At 36.3% G+C, this 20,279-nt stretch overlaps 2 protein-coding genes across 6 annotated transcripts in view; one reads left to right on the top strand and one right to left on the bottom strand.

Moving 5' to 3' along the window:
- The window catches only part of LOC145318738 (uncharacterized), a 372,001-nt gene that overhangs the window by 115,017 nt on the left and 236,705 nt on the right, over nt 1-20,279 (top strand). The gene's annotated exons all lie outside the window — the stretch shown is intronic.
- LOC145318730 (uncharacterized) overlaps nt 1-20,279 on the bottom strand; it is a 90,109-nt gene that overhangs the window by 53,961 nt on the left and 15,869 nt on the right. For both annotated transcript variants that reach the window (XM_080160218.1, XM_080160217.1), the window contains exons 4-8: nt 4,574-4,650; nt 3,835-3,949; nt 2,965-3,019; nt 560-640; nt 198-274 (exon numbers count right to left, since the gene is read on the bottom strand). In XM_080160218.1, coding sequence (XP_080016344.1) covers nt 198-274; nt 560-640; nt 2,965-3,019; nt 3,835-3,949; nt 4,574-4,650 — 405 coding nt within the window. The remainder of the gene's footprint in view (nt 1-197; nt 275-559; nt 641-2,964; nt 3,020-3,834; nt 3,950-4,573; nt 4,651-20,279) is intronic.

Raw genomic sequence — 20,279 nt, 5'->3', positions numbered from 1 at the left:
TCAGTCTGAGTTGGATATTAACTTTAACGCAACCTTTAAAGAAAATTCGAAAATAAGTATAAAACTTTACTATGAATGAAAATTAAGATTATGAATGGCGCATCAATACTTAAATTGCTGTCGGCTATTCATATTTTTATAGTCATATTGCAACGTCCTAGTTATAGAGAAAGTTTGCTTCTAAAATAAATTTATACCTCCAGACCATGATTTAAGATAGATAGATAGACCTTCTCCACACCCCCTCGAGAATATGGGCTTACCAGCATGCCAACTAAATAGATAGTTAGATAGATAGATAGAATTATAATTAGAATGGTTTGATTAGGGATAAGACAATGGCAAATAGATTTATGTACACACCCAATGATGAAACACACAATCAGCAATTTTCAAAATTACAAATAGTAGTTGAAAAGTTTGGACACTAATATTAATGAACCAACCAAACAAAAAGTTGTTGAGCCAGCGAATAAGAAAACGTTATTATAAAACGTTGGGGAATAATGTTATTAACAGCACAATGTCCCCTCCCTCCCTGGGTTTAATATCTATATACCTGTCGAAGCAAGATTCCGGAGGCGATCTGTCATACATTATATAATCATTTTCTCCATAGCCCCCACAACAATGGATTATTCTAAAATAACAAGGACAATTATGTGTCTAAGTAGCTCAGTAACAATAACAGTAACAAGAAACAGCGTAAAGTGCAGGTATAAGGTATAACCAACAAGTGAAATAAATCTTAAATAATATTTGGGGGGCAAATGGAGAGGTCGTCAATTTTAGGATGTGTTGCCCCCCAACGACAGCTGAAAACCACGTATACGTTTTTTCGAATTAATTTCGTTACTGGTATAAGCTGCGTATAGTGGCCAATAAAAAATGTCGTCATAAAATACAAATGTATAATTTATCATTGGTCAATCAAAAAGTGTAATAGCCTATCATTGGTCTAACGTCTTGGTTAATGTTCTTTGGTTAAATATATTGCTCAAAATATCATGAATGCTATCTGGAATAGCAGCCGATATATCAAAATTTCTCCTAAACAATCAAACAGATTGACGAACTGACGGACGAACAAACAAAGTAAATTTCAGAGAATCTTCACAACCAAAAAAATAAATACACAAACATTATATAATTAAAATGATTTAATTGTATTAAAATTTGAAAAAAATAAACAACCACCCGCATATGTAAAATAAGTTTGACATAGATATACAAGTTTTTAAAATGTTAGTAGCGCAGCTAATCTTTAACTAAGACATGTCAGTCCTCAATCTAAAGGGATATAAAGGAATAAGACAATGGAAAATAAATTGCTATGGATTCAAAATAATGATAAACAAATTTCTCGTATTCATTTGAATCCGGTGGATAGGAACCGGTTCTCATGAATACGAAAAAACTATGTCTAGCATCGTATTATATCCAGTTTTCTACGAATATAAAAATGTACAATCATAAGATAAAAACTAGTTTTTTTAGCCGGTGCCTTCGGCACCACGGGGCTAAAAAAACTAGTTTTAATCTTATAATTGTACATTCTATATCCGCGGAAAGCCGTTTATAATACGATACGAGAAATAACTATTATCCTTCTATAGAATAAAATTATTGGTTGAAAATTTGGACACAATTAGTTTTTAAGCCAACGAATAACGTAAAAATATTAGAATATGAGTAATTTCCCCTCCCTTTCTACAAGAATGTTACTTGTTTTTCATCTTAAAATCATGAAACATATAATAGGTAATTGTGCTTTTCACCTAGCCAAAAATATTTTAATATAAACAAAATTGTCCTTGTTAATTTTACATTTTACAAATTAAAACCTCTAAATTAATTAGATATTAAACAAGGGAAAAAATAACCATAGAGATGTAATGAAAATATTATTATATATCTTTGTGGGTAAAGTACAATGGAGAAATAACCTAAAACAAAGGGCCCTCGTTGTTTTTTAGGAAAAATATACGGGGGGTGGTTCTAAGCTATTTTTGCGGGGATTAATCAACGTAAAACAGCCCTCAATTAAAGTTAATGGAAGAATAAAAACACCTTGCTATTAAGTCAAATATTAGAGGTGGTTTTTTTTACCCCCTGCCAAATAGCTTAAAACCATCCACAGAACAATATAAAAACATTCTTGAAATTTATGAAATGATCAGTCACTCGTGTACGAGATCTAAGCAGACATACATATACAATATATAATGGAATTAACCAGTTAAATCGTTTAACATAATAGAATGACATGTAGAGATGCTACTTATCTAAAAAAAATCTATTCTGAATTTAATGCATTTTTAGTAAATGCATTTTTAATCTAGTTATACATTATATATTGTACATACATACAAAAACTAATTAGAATAGATTAAATTTATGTCTGTTTTTTAAACTAAGTATTTATAGAGTACGTTTTAGGGCTTGGCGCATTTTCAGGTCTTTGGTAGTTCAGCTTAATAATGATATTAAGCTTCTTTAAAAAATCTTCCAATTTTTTATTGTTATCAAGGATCTTTAGGTAGAGACCGAAGACTAAAAATTTTTTCACACTACCAATTATGATAAATTTATAAAGCTGAGGTGGATTCTTAAAAAAATTTTGGCTCACTGGCTCACTAAAATCAGTGAGGCTTGACAAAAAATTTTGTGAAAAATCCTCCAAAACGCATAAAAAATCTACAAAAATTAAATAAAATTATAAAAGGGTTACATAAGATTTTGTTTAAATTTTGTAGATTTTTAATGTGATTTTGGAAGATTTTCCACAAAAATTTTTAGCGAGCCTCGCTGATTTCAGTGAGCCAGTGAGAAAAAAAGTTTTTTTAAGAAACCACCTCTGTTATATAAGACTTTTAGTTTTTGTATTTATTAGTCTTATTTGAAAATCTATCCGTCATTTGAAACTTCGCTTAGCAGAATATTTTCTTTCTTGTTGCCACTAACCTGTTCATTTCATTGAGAAAATCATCTACTCCTGCGTTATTGTAATGAGAAGGATCTAAAATAGGTACACTGTCACATGCTTTGGTTAAGTCTAAGATACACAAATCTATAACTTTATATTAATGGATGTAGAATATACGTAGATGATGTGACAAAAGTAAAATTGTCGTCAAGTTGGCTTCCTATTTACCCTGTCATTTACTGGTCGGGCCGTTCTTCCAATAGGAGGGGAGGGGATGGGGTAAAGAAGGGGGCATGGGGAATAATGTTATTATAGCCCGCTACAGGTTTCGATTTATTAGAAACGTAAAAATCTTGTGTAAGATCCATTTATTAATAAATAAATTGTTAAATTATAAGACAATAGAAGATGAAATTCTTCTAAAATTAAGAATAAAACTAAAATTATTGTAAAAAGAACGTAACTCTGTCTACGCCAGAGCTGGATCTTTAAATCGTTTAGTAGTGCGCTGAATCAGGGCGATCCAGTTCGGCGCACCTAATTATTATTAGATTTCAATCTTTAAATCAAAATGGAATGGGCGAATCAGCACGCCCAGTGGCGCGGTACTGGCGCGGCAAAGGCACTCAATGAGTGACATTGCCGCGCCAAACCGGGGTGAACTGGATTGCCACGATTCAGCGCACCACTAAACGATTCAAAGATCCAGCTCAGTTTTAATCCAACCTCACCAACCCCAAGATTTTCTCAAAAATTATTTTTAAGGGGTTAACTTCATTTTGGGAGATTTACTGTTACAGTATCGATAAAATACCCTTTTCTACCATTTATATCTAAAATATCTCTTTGACCCAATTTTATACATTGTAATTTTTTTTCTGATAGATTTTCATTAAAAGTTTACTTACCAATAAGTCCTGCAATTATGTGTGTTATCCAAGGTTGAGGTTTAGATCCATCTATGAGAACACATACTACACCAACCAGAGTTAGAACTACTGCGCATCCACTTGTTATTACATCCTTAAATTTGTTGATTGATTGATTGATGTGTTACCTGTTAGATTAATTGATAGAAAGGTTGGGTGCCTAATTGATTTATAGTTTAGATAAAAGATTTGTTGACAGATTGATTTGAATATTAAAAGATACAGCTATTGATAGTTTCTCGGGAATGATAGGTAGATTGATCGATAATATGATTGATAGATTGATTCACAGGTAGTTTTAAAAGATTCATTGATTGATTTTTTGACTGATATACTAAAAGACAGATTAAAAGTTTTAAAAAAAACATATTGTTCTCCATTACAGTGAAGATTCTCACAGAGCTTTGGTTTATAACTACTTTGAGAGTGTACTACCACCCTCCCAGGGGAAATAACGTCTCACCACTATAAAAAAATTTAAGCTTTCTTATTGTATTAAAAGTGAAGATTGCCACCCCCCCCCCTTTCTTTCTTCAAGGCCTGTAGGAGCGTAGCCGCTATTAAACTATATAAATTAGTTAGATGATAGATAGATAAAACGTACCTCAGTATTTTTAGTAGAAATAACCATAATGAAATGATAGATAGATAACCAATAAAAATATAAAATAGATAGATAATAAGATGATAGATAGGTAGATAGATAAATGAAACTTACCACAGTAATTATGGTAAGACTAAAGTTTCTAATTCCAATGAATCCCGAGATTGCAGCAAAGAAGCTTACACAACATCCTAGATATATAGATAGATAGATATACAGAAAGATAGATAGATAGATAGATAGCTGGATAGATAGATAATTCCAATGAATCTCGAAATTGCAGCAAAGAAGCTTACACAACATCTTAAACCAAAGATATTTTAGATAGATAAATAGATAAATAAAAAAAGAATAAAAAGATAGATAGATGCATTATTGGATTTGTAAAAGTATCAAAGGTTAAATTAGAGTATTCATATATTAATGGATGAATGATTAATTATGTCGATGACTATGATTAGATGTAGTTAAATTAATTTAATTAGATGGTCAGGTAGATTAGATAAATAGATAGATGGGTAGATAAATAAATAGAAGCAGCTTATAGTGCCTATAAAAATGACGTCAAACAATACAAACCCAATGATATGCCAGTTTATATTCATATTTACCAATTGGTAAATGTATACTGGACTATCATTTGTCATTTGTATTGTATGACGTAATTTTATAGGCATTATAAGCTACTTCAAATAAATAGATAGATAGATTTAATCATAATTTAGACGGGGGGAAATCAAGCATATCCCAACCTAAGAATTAAGCATAACATTATTTTGTTTGAAATTATCTGTTAAGCTACATTTATACATGAATTTATGTTTTGTTTAGATAAATAAGTAGATGAATAGATACAAATACTTTGGTTGGGGAAAATCCAGCATACCCCCACGTAAGAATTGAGCATAACATTATTTTGTTTGAAATTATCTGTTAAGCTACATTTATACATGAATTTATGTTTTGTTTAGATAAATAAGTAGATGAATAGATACAAATACTTTGGTTGGGGAAAATCAAGCATATACCCACCTAAGAAATGAGCAGAACATTATTTTGTTTGAAATTATCTGTTAAGCTACATTTTTACATGAATTTATGTTTGTTTAGATAAATAAGTAGATGAATAGATACAAATACTTTGGATGGGGAAAATCAAGCATACGCCACGTAAGAAATGAGCAGAACGTTATTTTGTTTGAAATTATCTGTTAAGCTACATATATACATGAATTTATGTTTTGTGTAGGTTGTAAAAAGATACAGATGGTGTGGAGACTTTTCTGCAAACGTATATGGGAGACCTTGAACAAATTGAAATAATTTGAATAATATGTAGCATTTGAAAAAGGAACTATTAACGTTTTTTCGCATCGTAAAAATTTCGTCTTAACCCTTAACGGTCGGGGGGGGGGGGGGCGTTGAACGCCCCCCCATCCGGTTTTTTCTATCTCATTTTCTGTGTGTGAAAGATAAAGAGCCCAAACTGCTTGACTTTTTAAGTATGGGTATGACACATAACTGAGAGTTGGAATTTTTTGAATATCTTCATCCTGGCGGGCACAGGATGCCAGCAAACCTGGCAGGGTCATCCAGGTAAAGAGCAAAAATTTGTTTTTGATTTAAACAAAGCATTTTATCTTACCAAAATACTAAAATATCCTCTAGTTGTACATCCTCATATTAAATACAGGTGTTCTAGTCAATTTCAGGTTCCAGGTATGATCCTGCAGGTCCTGATCCTCCAGGTCTCCAGAAATCTTTAAAATGCTCCTGTGGCCGCAATTTTTGACTTAGAGACTTCAAATTTTAAACTTAAGCTTTTCTTACATGTCTACATAATGTATTAAAATTTCCCGACTGCGGCGGCTGGCAGCTGCCAAGTACAGCTGCGGCCGCTGAAACTTATGTTTTGATATTTCAAATATAAAATTTAAATAAAATAAACATTTTCTCCAAAAAAAAATTTTCGGGTATAGTCCTTTCCATGACATCGCTCCATATGGGGCGATGATTTTAATTGATCGCCTCTTATGACAAGGGGCGATGTATTGGCTCCTTGAAAGGAGCGATTTAATAGCCCCTTATAACAAGAGGCGATGTTATGACTCCTTGAAAGGAGCGATTTGATAGCCCCTTGCCCTAAGAGGCGATTAAATGATCCTTTATCGCTCCATAATCGCTCCTTCTAAAGAGGTAATGATATGTCCTCTTATCCCAAGGGGCTATTTAATAAAATATCGCCTCTTCATGGCCCCTTCACGATTTTATATATATATCTGAGTTCCTTGATGGCCCCTACATCGCTCCTTCATCTCTCCTTCTTGAAATTTATATTACATTGTACTTACTTTGATGGCCCCTACATCGCTCCTCCATCGCCCCTTCATCGCTCCTACATCGCTCCTTCATCTCTCCATCTTGAAATTTATACTACATTGTACTTTGATGGCCCCTACATCGCTCCTCCATCGCCCCTTCATCGCTCCTACATCGCTCCTTCATCTCTCCTTCTTGAAATTTTTATTACATGGTACTTTGATGGCCCCTACATCGCTCCTCCATCGCTCCTCCATCGCCCCTTCATCGCTCCTACATCGCTCCTTCATCTCTCCTTCTTGAAATTTACATTACATTGTACTTTGATGGCCCCTACATCGCTCCTCCATCGCCCCTTCATCGCTCCTCCATCGCCCCTACATCGCTCCTTCATCTCTCCTTCTTGAAATTTACATTACATTGTACTTTGATGGCCCCTACATCGCTCCTCCATCGCCCCTTCATCGCTCCTCCATCGCCCCTATATTGCTCCTCCATCGCCCCGTACATCGCTCCTTCATCGCCCCTTCATCGCTCCTACATCGCTCCTTCATCTCTCCTTCTTGAAATTTATATTACATTGTACTTTGATGGCCCCTACATCGCTCCTCCATCGCCCCTTCATCGCTCCTACATCGCCCCTACATCGCTCCTTCATCTCTCCTTCTTGAAATTTACATTACATTGTACTTTGATGGCCCCTACATCGCTCCTCCATCGCCCCTTCATCGCTCCTCCATCGCCCCTACATCGCTCCTCCATCGCCCCGTACATCGCTCCTTCATTGCCCCTTCATCGCTCCTACATCGCTCCTTCATCTCTCCTTCTTGAAATTTATATTACATTGTACTTTGATGGCCCCTACATCGCTCCTCCATCGCCCCTTCATCGCTCCTACATCGCCCCTACATCGCTCCTTCATCTCTCCTTCTTGAAATTTATATTACATTGTACTTTGATGACCCCTACATCGCTCCTCCATCGCCCCTACATCGCTCCTACATCGCCCCTACATCGCTCCTTCATCTCTCCTTCTTGAAATTTATATTACATTGTACTTACTTTGATGGCCCCTACATCGCTCCTCCATCGCCCCTTCATCGCTCCTACATCGCCCCTACATCGCTCCTCCATCGCCCCTTCATCGCTCCTACATCGCCCCTACATCGCTCCTCCATCGCCCCTTCATTGCTCCTCCATCGCCCCTTCATCGCTCCTACATCGCTCCTTCATCTCTCCATCTTGAAATTTATACTACATTGTACTTTGATGGCCCCTACATCGCTCCTCCATCGCCCCTTCATCGCTCCTACATCGCTCCTTCATCTCTCCTTCTTGAAATTTATATTACATTGTACTTTGATGGCCCCTACATCGCTCCTCCATCGCCCCTTCATCGCTCCTACATCGCCCCTACATCGCTCCTTCATCTCTCCTTCTTGAAATTTATATTACATTGTACTTACTTTGATGGCCCCTACATCGCTCCTCCATCGCCCCTTCATCGCTCCACCATCGCCCCTACATCGCTCCTCCATCGCCCCTTCATCGCTCCTACATCGCCCCTACATCGCTCCTCCATCGCCCCTACATCGCTCCTCCATCGCCCCTACATCGCTCCTCCATCGCCCCTACATCGCTCCTACATCGCCCCTATAGCACTCCTACATCGCCCCTACATCGCTCCTTCATCTCTCCTTCTTGAAATTTATATTACATTGTACTTTGATGGCCCCTACATCGCTCCTCCATCGCCCCTACATCGCTCCTACATCGCTCCTCCATCGCCCCTTCATAGCTCCTTCTCCAAATTTATATTACATTGTACTTTTATGGCCCCTACATCCCCTACATCGCTCCTCCATCGCCCCTTCATTGCTCCTCCAAATTTATAATACATTCCACTTAGATGACCCCTACATTGCCACTCAATCACCTCTCCATCGCCCCTCCATCGCCCCTCCATTGCTCCATCTCCAAATTTTTATTACATTGCAACTTGATGGCCCCTACATCGCTCCTCCATCACCCCTACATCGCTCCTTCTTCAAATTTCCATTTTAATGGTTTGTTAAGTAGTTAATATTTATTTTAGAAGGTATATTTAAATCACTTCTTGGGGTTAGATTTTAAGGGATTTAATTTAGAATATCTACTTTACAACTAGGGTATTGCGTCAAAATCAACCACAAATTTAATGTTTTATAAGCAGGAGAGATCCAGTCAATTATATGAAATTTGGTATTTAATTATGTAAAAATAATAGTTATTTAAAGTCCACAAGATATTTAAAAGAAAAACAGTAAATTTTATTTTATTTACAAATTATGTTTATTCAAAGTAAAATTAGCAAAAAGAAAAATATTAAGTTGTCTATGGTCATAGAAATTAATCCACTTTTTAAAAGCGATGTAGGGGCCATCAAAGTATGTACAATGTAATATAAATTTCAAGAAGGAGAGATGAAGGAGCGATGGAGGAGCGATGTAGGGGCCATCAAAGTACAATGTAATATAAATTTCAAGAAGGAGAGATGAAGGAGCGATGTAGGAGCGATGTAGGGGCGATGGAGGAGCGATGTAGGGGCCATCAAAGTAAGTACAATGTAATATAAATTTCAAGAAGGAGAGATGAAGGAGCGATGGAGGAGCGATGTAGGGGCCATCAAAGTAAGTACAATGTAATATAAATTTCAAGAAGGAGAGATGAAGGAGCGATGTAGGGGCGATGTAGGAGCGATATAGGGGCGATGGAGGAGCGATGTAGGGGCGATGGAGGAGCGATGTAGGGGCGATGGAGGAGCGATGTAGGGGCGATGGAGGAGCGATGTAGGGGCCATCAAAGTAAGTACAATGTAATATAAATTTCAAGAAGGAGAGATGAAGGAGCGATGTAGGGGCGATGTAGGAGCGATATAGGGGCGATGGAGGAGCGATGTAGGGGCCATCAAAGTAAGTACAATGTAATATAAATTTCAAGAAGGAGAGATGAAGGAGCGATGTAGGGGCGATGTAGGAGCGATATAGGGGCGATGGAGGAGCGATGTAGGGGCAATGGAGGAGCGATGTAGGGGCGATGGAGGAGCGATGTAGGGGCGATGGAGGAGCGATGTAGGGGCCATCAAAGTAAGTACAATGTAATATAAATTTCAAGAAGGAGAGATGAAGGAGCGATGTAGGGGCGATATAGGAGTGATATAGGGGCGATGTAGGGGCGTTGTAGGAGCGATGAAGGGGCGATGGAGGAGCGATGTAGGGGCCATCAAAGTACAATGTAATATAAATTTCAAGAAGGAGAGATGAAGGAGCGATGTAGGGGCGATGTAGGAGCGATGGAGGAGCGATGTAGGAGCATGGAGGAGCAATGAAGGGGCGATGGAGGAGCGATGTAGGGGCCATCAAAGTAAGTACAATGTAATATAAATTTCAAGAAGGAAAGATGAAGGAGCGATGTAGGGGCGATGTAGGAGCGATATAGGGGCAATGGAGGAGCGATGTAGGGGCCATCAAAGTAAGTACAATGTAATATAAATTTCAAGAAGGAGAGATGAAGGAGCGATGTAGGGGCGATGTAGGAGCGATATAGGAGCGATGTAGGGGCGATGGAGGAGCGATGTAAGGGGATGGAGGAGCGATGTAGGGGCCATGGAGGAGCGATGTAGGGGCGATGGAGGAGCGATGTAGTGGCGATGGAGGAGCGATGAAGGGGCGATGGAGGAGCGATGTAAGGGCCATCAAAGTAAGTACAATGTAATATAAATTTCAAGAAGGAGAGATGAAGGAGCGATGTAGGGGCCATGGAGGAGCGATGTAGGGGCGATGGAGGAGCGATGTAGGGGCCATCAAAGTACAATGTAATATAAATATCAAGAAGGAGAGATGAAGGAGCGATGTAAGGGGATGGAGGAGCGATGTAGGGGCCATGGAGGAGCGATGTAGGGGCGATGGAGGAGCGATGTAGGGGCGATGGAGGAGCGATACAGGGGCGATGGAGGAGCGATGTAAGGGCCATCAAAGTAAGTACAATGTAATATAAATTTCAAGAAGGAGAGATGAAGGAGCGATGTAGGGGCCATGGAGGAGCGATGTAGGGGCGATGGAGGAGCGATGTAGGGGCCATCAAAGTACAATGTAATATAAATATCAAGAAGGAGAGATGAAGGAGCGATGTAGGGGCGATGTAGGAGCGATGAAGGGGCGATGGAGGAGCGATGTAGGGGCCATCAAAGTACAATGTAATATAAATTTCAAGAAGGAGAGATGAAGGAGCGATGTAGGGGCGATGTAGGAGCGATGAAGGGGCCATGGAGGAGCGATGTAGGGGCCATCAAAGTACAATGTAATATAAATTTCAAGAAGGAGAGATGAAGGAGCGATGTAGGGGCGATGTAGGAGCGATGAAGGGGCCATGGAGGAGCGATGTAGGGGCCATCAAAGTACAATGTAATATAAATTTCAAGAAGGAGAGATGAAGGAGCGATGTAGGGGCGATGGAGGAGCAATGAAGGGGCGATGGAGGAGCGATGTAGGGGCCATCAAAGTACAATGTAATATAAATTTCAAGAAGGAGAGATGAAGGAGCGATGTAGGGGCGATGGAGGAGCGATGTAGGGGCGATGGAGGAGCGATGTAGGGGCCATCAAAGTACAATGTAATATAAAATTCAAGAATTAGAGATGAAGGAGCGATGTAGGGGCGATGTAGGGGCGATGTAGGGGCCATCAAAGTACAATTTAATATAAATTTCAAGAAGGAGAGATGAAGGAGCGATGTAGGGGCGATGAAGGAGCGATGAAGGGGCACTGGAGGTAAAGGACTATGGAGGGGCGATGGAGAGGCTATGAAGGAGCCATCATGGGGCTATAGTATAGCCTCTTATCATAAGAGGCGATATTAACGCCCCTTCAAAGGAGCTATTAAGAGGCCATGAAGGAGCTATAGCATAGCCTCTTATCATAAGAGGCGATATGAACGCTCCTTAAAAGGGGCTATCACATCGCTCCATATGATAAGAGGCTATGCTATAGCTCCTTGAAGGAGCTATAGAAAATCATCGCCCCATATGGAGCGATGTCATGGAAAGGACTATACCCAAATTTTCTTCTAGCTTTAAAAATTAAAAAAATTACAGCCGTTTGAAATTTTTAAGTAAAAAAGGACCTAAAAACAAAGGTTGTTAAATAAAAGGGTGAAATAAGCGGAAATTGACCTTGACTTACTTAAGGTCGGAAATTCACCATAACACAGGGGACTTGCACAAAATTTTTTAGCCCTCTAGCTCTAATAGGAACTGAGATAATGAGGGGGGGCGTTGAACGCCCCCCCCCCCCCCAACTGATTAAGGTGCGGCAAGGGGCCCGACTGTTAAGGGTTAAAAGGGCTAACCTTTGATATTTAGTTTTAGTTATAATTTTAGGTGCTAGGTGTCTCATTTTTCACATATGAATACAATAAATATTATAAAGGTAATATTTTAAAACTTTAAGAAAACAAATAACCTATAGAAAATTTAAAAGATTTGATTTGAAGCAGTTAAATATATCCTTAAAAGTTTTGAGTAAATAAAACAATATTTTTAATTTTAAGTAGTTTATAGAAAAATGTTATGGTTGATTTAATATTGTTCACATGAATTGATAATATTTTCATTTTCTTGGAATATTTGTAAGTAAGTATTACCTCTGTTTTTATTATTACTGTTCATTGTATAAGATAATAAATATATCCATTAAAATTAGAGGCCTGCACAGGTAATCACCTAGGGGTGTAATAAAAATTAAGGTCTTAAAAACTTTATTTCTCCCTAGCCGCAAGCAATTGATGAAAATAGATTAAGTTGGGGAAAGATCTGATGGATATAAAAACTCCGGAAAATAAAAAGAATACAAAGTAGTGGGTTTCGTCGTTTTTTCACAGTAGCCTTTGATAGGTTAGGTTGGGTTAGATAACTGTTAATGAACACCCTGCAGGGTTAGAGCCCCCCGCAGGGGTCAGAAATGAAAAAAAAAGCTATTGAGAAAAATTTACTGATTTGTTCGACTAAGTAGCATTTGATTTATTCAAAATTTATATAAGGGATTCTTGGATTTTGCATAATAATTTGCTAATTTTATAATTTTGACGGATTTTCTAGCACACCCACTCTACAACTCGACATTACACATACATTATTACATTTCTTTCTTTGTCTTTATGGTTTATGAGCTTTTGCTTCCCTACTTTCAAAATGTAACTAAACCAAATCAACATAAAAAATATTCTTATACAAGAGTATTGTATAACATTGTTTTACTACTACTGGATTTAATTGAGTAAAACAAGGTTTACAACCTCCTTTTGCAGCATAAATAATAATCGATTAACAAGAATATCTAAATAAACGGATAATATAAATTGTAGATTAGATCATCAGAGAGAAGTTTCAGACATCTAGCTTTGATAGCAGTTGAGAAAACCAAATTTTATCTTTTACAACACATGTTTGACGTATGGACATTGGACAAAGTTAGTTATAAATGACTTTTAAAGCATTATCGCCAGAACTGACTAACTAAGTACATACCTATGGTGATTCTCAAAACAATTCGTAAAATTTAGAAAGAGTAGGAATTTTATTAACATTACCATTTGGTAGGTTCATTTATTATTTTACTTTTTTAATGATGACTGATATGTTATATTTTATTATTGTACTATTCAACCAATTTTTGGAATGATGAATACTAGAATGATTTGGCATCATGTTGTAAGAGAAGAATCTCTATAATGAAATCTTATAATGTAATGTTCAATTAGTTTTCGTTTTCTATATGGAATTTTGTTAAGGTTTCTGTATATTAGTATTGAATTTGATGTTTCTTCACATTGTCCAATAATCGTTTTTCTGAGCTGGATCTTCAAATCATTTAGTGGTGCGCCAGATCGGGGCGCGCCAGATTGGCGCACCATATATCAATCTTTAAATCAAAATGGCATAGGCGAACCGGCGCACCCAGTAGCGCACCTCTGGCGCGGCAGTTACACTCGTTTAGTGTAACCACCGCGCCAGATTGGGTTGAACCGTATTTAATAAATAAATATTTTTTCAATTAGTTTTAATAATAGTGAAAACATTTCTATAATTATTTTTAAAATAAATTATTTATTGTTTTATTATAAAACAATATATAACTTTATAACGTTAGCCGTGTCAGTACGATATTTTATATAAAAAAGTTATAAAGTTATACCGGCGCGGATTGGACAGCGCCAAAAATCTTTTAAAGATCAATGTTTTATAGCAGTGCACACTGGTCCGGAGGGGTCAACAATTCAATTTTTCCTACCCATCAATTTAGACAAAAGTTGACCTGCCAGCCTTCAAAGACATCCTGGGCCACCTATATTTTAAATATCAACCCATGTTGATAATATGTTTTTTGAAATAATTTGGGGCCAAAGCTGCAGAACTCTAAAATCTAAGAACGTATTATTGACATTGTTAAATTGGCTATACTTGCTTAAATCTGATAAAATCAAATATCCGCATGTTGGAAATTGTCCAACTAAAATAAGTCCTATATAAGTTCAAAAATTATTTATAACACAAAAAATGGTACAAAATGCAAAAATGTGTTTTTTTTCTCAGTTTTAAGATAAGGGTAAGTTTGGCAAAATTTTCTTATTGAGTACTCTCTGAGCTTTTCGCATGTTTATTAAAGAGAATTTGTTGATATTGTAATTAACTTCATATTTCACGATATATATGGCATCCGGTTTTGTTCGTTTTGTGCAATATCTTAAAAACTATTAGATCGATTAAATTTCATCGATGTTGTAATTTAAAATTATTCCGAACGCGTAGAGGGGGGAAGGATCTATTTTTGCGGAGTAATATTTGAGAAACAAAATGAAAACATACGAAATAGCTAAATAGTATAAAAATCTGTTATATTTCATGTAGATTAGTTAAAAAAAAATTCTAAATGTCAATTTTATTGTTTTATATTCATATAATTGATATTATTCTTTCAGCCTACTCTTTATAAGTCTTCGTGTGTGTGTGTGCCTCTGATTGGTCGAAACAAAGGTCCTTGTCTCCTATTAGTCGAAGCCAAAATACTGAGTTCTCATTGGACAATTAAGAAAAATCTCTTGCCTCTGATTGGTCGAAACTATGTGTTCGTGTGTCTGCGTTCGTGTGTGTGTTCGTCTTCTTCTATTTAAACATAAACACATTTTTTGGGCTTTAATAATTTTAAATATTTCATTATTTAAAAATTACAATTTGCAAGACTTTAAAGTATCAAATAAATTCTTTTTTAAAAGTATGTCTTAATAATATAATATATATATATATATATATTTATATAAATGGGTTAAAACTATAAATAAAGGCAAAATTTGAAATTCAGCTGGTGCAAAACCAGTTTATTTTACAAAAATTTTTACTTCACATGAAATTTAGCTAATGCAATCCCCTATAAAAACGTATTTTAGTGTTGCCTTGATTGGACACCTCCTTCCCCCCCTAAATGTCCAATAAAACCACGAGAACGGCAAAATCAGACTTTAAAGGTCATTTTAAAGGTCTTTGACCTTTAAGGTCATATATTTTTTTTCTCATAAATGGACTCCCTGACCCCTAAAACCCCCAATTTGCCGTATTGGGCATCGAAATTGGCCAAAAAACGGCTAAAAACGAATTGTTGACCCAAATCTCCGTTTTCGGACCAGTGTGCAGTGGCTGTGGCTCACCTTCAGCCCACCTCCGGACCACCTCTAGCGCACCCTGATCCGGTTCACCACTAAAATGATTTAAAGATCCAGCTTTTTTTTAACCTTTGCGTTTATGGATGTTGCCATCCTTGTTTTCAATTTAAGTTTTAAGGTGATAAGAATGTCCCAATTTTTAAAGGGCTAAATTGTTATACATAGATTAAGGATAAATCCAGAAAGATAGACAATTGTCATATAAAACTCAAATGATTCCATATACATACATATTTAAAACTTGAGGAAAAGAAAAGAATTCCTATGTATAAATTTTGTTTATTTAAATTTGTGGAATGATGTTTTCAGCCCGGGCCTACCAGGGATCTAAGGGGATAAGACAATAGCCGTTAAATTGATGTACATCCACAATGTTGATACACAAAATTACCCCTTCTGTAGAATAAAATTAGTGGTTGAAACGTGTGAACCCTCAACTTATTGAGTCAACCAATCAAAATTAACTAAAGCCCCCAAAGTTGTAAGCTAACAAATAAGAAATCTTATTGTAAAGCTTTGGGCACTATTTTAATAAAAAGCCCATAGTCCTTTCATTCTGTGTTTTCGGCATGGGCCTATGGCTTGCCTAGGTTATGGCCAAGATATATATATTATTATATACGCATCTTTCCTTTTGTCAGAAATTCTTTAGAATTCTGTTTTAAAAACATTTGCTTCACTAACATTTTTTTAAGGTTTCTTTTATTTAACCATACTTAATACATATGTTTTTGAATTAAAGTTTTTTTTTTATGAATAACCAAGCACTATATAATATTATTTTGTATATTTTTAATTATTTGGATGATTTAGTTTATTCTATCAATGGCAACCAAACGTACTTCAGTGAACCTTGAGCATCAGTAACCTGTATAATCCTTTTTCCGTGGGTCTTTAATAGCCCCCTTCTATTTTTTTCCACTTATTTTGATTGCATGAGAGAATAGTTAAAAAAATTTGAACTTTTCTGAACCTTAGATTTTAATGTTCTGATACAAATATGAAACTTTTAGTGAATTTTTTTTTAATCACTAATCCTGGTGGTCACAGGAGCTATCCAAAATCTAGGTATATTTTAAAAGTTTCATTAAAAACTGTGGTGCAATAATAAAGCACAGGTTTCACAAGACAAAATATTCTGAAAATTAAGGGTCAATTAAAAAACGGAAAGGTAGTTTCTGGTGAATACATCTATACGGTTTACTGATTTAGTAAACAAGTCTGTGACTTGTATATGTTTCATTAGGTCCTTGGAAGGTCTATAACTTTTTTGAGGGAAGGTACCTCAAGAAAAAAATTACTCCCCTAATCATATTTGATCTAAAACTAAAATTTTAAGTTTGAAGACCACCACCCCCCCCCCCTTCCCCTAATCTTAAGTGCCCCTTGAAGCCTCTAGGGCATAAAAAAATGTGCATAAAAACATTGTTGTCAAACCAGAATGTTATCGGTTCATTTGTCCAATGGAATGTCAGAATTATGTGAGTACACACACTCACACACAGAATTATATGTGTACACACACACGTACACTCACACACACACAGAATTATGTGTACACACACACACACACACAGAATTATGTGTACACACACACGTACACTCACACACACATAGAATTATATGTGTACACACACACACTCACACACAGAATTATGTGTACACACACACTCACACACGAGTAAAATCTAATTGGGTGGAAATATTGCTGAATTATACAGTACCAGGCAAACTATAACAATAGGTGCTGCAAAGTTACACAAAAAAAATATTTTTTTTTTCAATTAAAATTTCTAATTGCTGAAGGGTGATTTTTTTTGTAATTTTATATTGTCTAGAAGTTCATACTATTTCTTTTATGGGACCGGCAAGGGTTCCAGGACAAACACAGGAGTCCCAAACGTCAGAGTGGATAAACGCAGGAGTGTTAAAATATTAATTTAATTAGGTATTTCTATACAGGTTAGGTTAGGTTAAGATATGAATATACAAATAAGCCTTTGCAGGGGTTAGGCATTTAAAAAATCTAAAAAGTGGTTTAAAATAGGTTAGGTTAGATTAAGTATCCACTCCTGTGTTTGTCAACTCCTGTGTTTGTCCACTCCTGTGTTTGTCCACTCCGACGTTTGGAACTCCTGCGTTTGTCGTAGGACCCAGGCAATAGCAGCTGAGACTCAAAACTATTACCTCCACTATAACTAGCAAAGCTATTTACGGTGACTCCTTCAAAAGCATATCCGAGCGCAGAATTAAGTGTAGAGGGGGGGGGGGTTAGTGCTCAATACAGTAGTTGTATTTTAATTTATTTTGTTGATATACCAAAACATTTAATCATTATAAGAAGAAAGAAAGAAAATATCAAATAATGTTAGAAAAATTTTGAATTCTTCGTGATAAAAACATTTGAATATTTATCCTTTATATGCAGGGAATGAGGAGACATTAGACTGTTTATTACACTAGTCCCCAAAGTTTTATAATAACGTTATCGTTGGCTTAACAACTTTGAGGACTTCACTAATTTTAGTGTCCAAACGTTTCAACCACTAAATGTTATCTACAGAAGAGGTAATTTAAATATCATCTTTGGGGATGTACAATAGGGTGGGTCGATTTTGGACATTTTTTTTCTGAGCCCAAAGCGGGGATCTGCACTCAATTTATATAGATATAATACACCTCTGGATGATTTAAAATTTATCCTAAGTCTTAAAACCGCTGACGACCAGACATTCAATTGTATAGCTATTTGTAAATGGGAGTCAAAAATTTATTGAATCAGAACTATGGCTTCATGGTGCTCCCTGGAAATGCCTTGAGGAGCTGAGTCAGGAACTTTTGACCGTTTCAAAAAATCTCGTTCCTAGCCTGAGAAAATCTAAAAAACCTCAACAAATTGGACAATTCTCAATAAACCTTTAAAAATTTTGGTTTTTTAGTGATTTCTAAGGCTAGAAACGAGATATTTTGAAACGGACAAAAGTTCCTGATTCAGATCCTCAAGGCCTTTCCAGGGAGCACCATGAAGCCATAGTTCTGATTCAATTTTTTTTTGAATGTCGTCTTTGCATACTAATAAGTAATGAATTATATTTTTAAGTGGTCGTGTTCTAAAACTCAATTTTTTAAAATTCTTTTTCGGTCAGAAATGTTTTTAAGGTTAATTTTATCTGTTGCATATCCCCGCTTTGTCTAATTCCGATATGAACCCATCCTAATGTACAACAATTTATCGGCAATTGTCTTATCCCTTTAGAATTAGATCCCTGCTTTTTATTGCATATACAACACAGATCATAAACAATTCAACAATTTTATCATTCTTACACAAATGTCATATTCAAGTTAACAAACTTCATAGTAATTCACATTTTTAGTAAGATTTGTATATCTTTTTGAAACAATCCTTATGTAAACCGATAAGGTTCTCCGGTATTATCCTCTTAGAATTTTTTTTCTTCAATTTTGAAAATTTGAGTACTCCCCCCCCCCCCCTACCAGCGAACTATGAACTCTGGCCGCAGCGCTCGGCTCCCTAGCCTGCCTAGACGCAGCGCTCGGCCCCCTTGCCTGCCTAGCCGCAACGCTCGGCCCCCTTGCCTGCCTAGCCGCAGCGCTCGGCTCCCTATCCTAAAACCTAACAGTAACAAGCCCTTTTCACATCACAGGGGGGAGCATAGGCCGCTGACAATTCGTCAGTGTTTCTGTAACAATGTGGCTTATGGATATGGGATAGGGTTGTCAGCCCTAAGCCCTATGATTGCGGTGTAAAGCGTCCATCCTAAAACCTAACCTAACCTAAATTAGTTGTTGTCGGTCCTGGAAAGGTTTAAAATTGCCACTACCTTCTCAAGAGAATACGACATAGTAAAAAAATATTGTTTTTATACTTTTATTTTTAATACTAAATTTTAAAGTGTGGGGGGGGGCGACTTCCCCACTCTATAAGGCCTCTAGATGCCTCGGGGGGCGTATCCGCTAGTAAATATAATATTTTAATATTTAAGCTATGGAGAGAAGGTAAATCAGCACTGAACATTTGTTATGTTAAATGTTGCACACACATTGATTTATTCCAGGGATAAGGGATGGGAAACGTAAGAAAATATTATTCCAGGCCTATTTTCCAACTAGGCCTAAAAAACCAGTTACGGGATGGTGCAGTGGTTAGAATCGACAACTATCAACAAGAATAATAAAATAGCTTAATGAGTCCAAAGAAGATAATAGAATAAAATTCAGGTAGCTAGCCTTAAGTAAAAAAATTAAGGTTAATGTGTTATATCAATTCCGTATAAAATTTTTACATTTGAAATACAACACTTTATTTATAAACTGCCAATTGAATATTCTTAGCTACTTCCTTCTTAAAAAATAATCCATCTATTTTTGTTTTTTTATGTATTGGAGATGCGACATCCAAATTTCAAAATTCTTTGAACGTACAAACAAGATTCTTATAGAAATGCTTCGCATCTAGTTCACTTTATTTATATTCTCTATAAATTTAACACCATATAAAACTTTGATCTGAATAATGATTGACAGGCCATAGTAATTATCGCGCGCACTTCAGGCACAAGACACAATTACTCTGGTCAGCCCTTTGGCACTTTTTATGTATTTTTATGCATTTACAGGTCTAATATTACCAATATAATACCATATATGGGTAATACTAGCCTAATCATGGTAATCTGTATGTGATTGAATATTGTTATATGCTTATATAAAACATTATATCTATTGTT

Source organism: Acartia tonsa, chromosome 5 (assembly GCF_053477335.1).
Source record: "Acartia tonsa isolate MP-2025a chromosome 5, ASM5347733v1, whole genome shotgun sequence".
Taxonomy (NCBI): domain Eukaryota; kingdom Metazoa; phylum Arthropoda; class Copepoda; order Calanoida; family Acartiidae; genus Acartia; species Acartia tonsa.
This window is presented reverse-complemented; position numbering and strand designations above follow the sequence as displayed.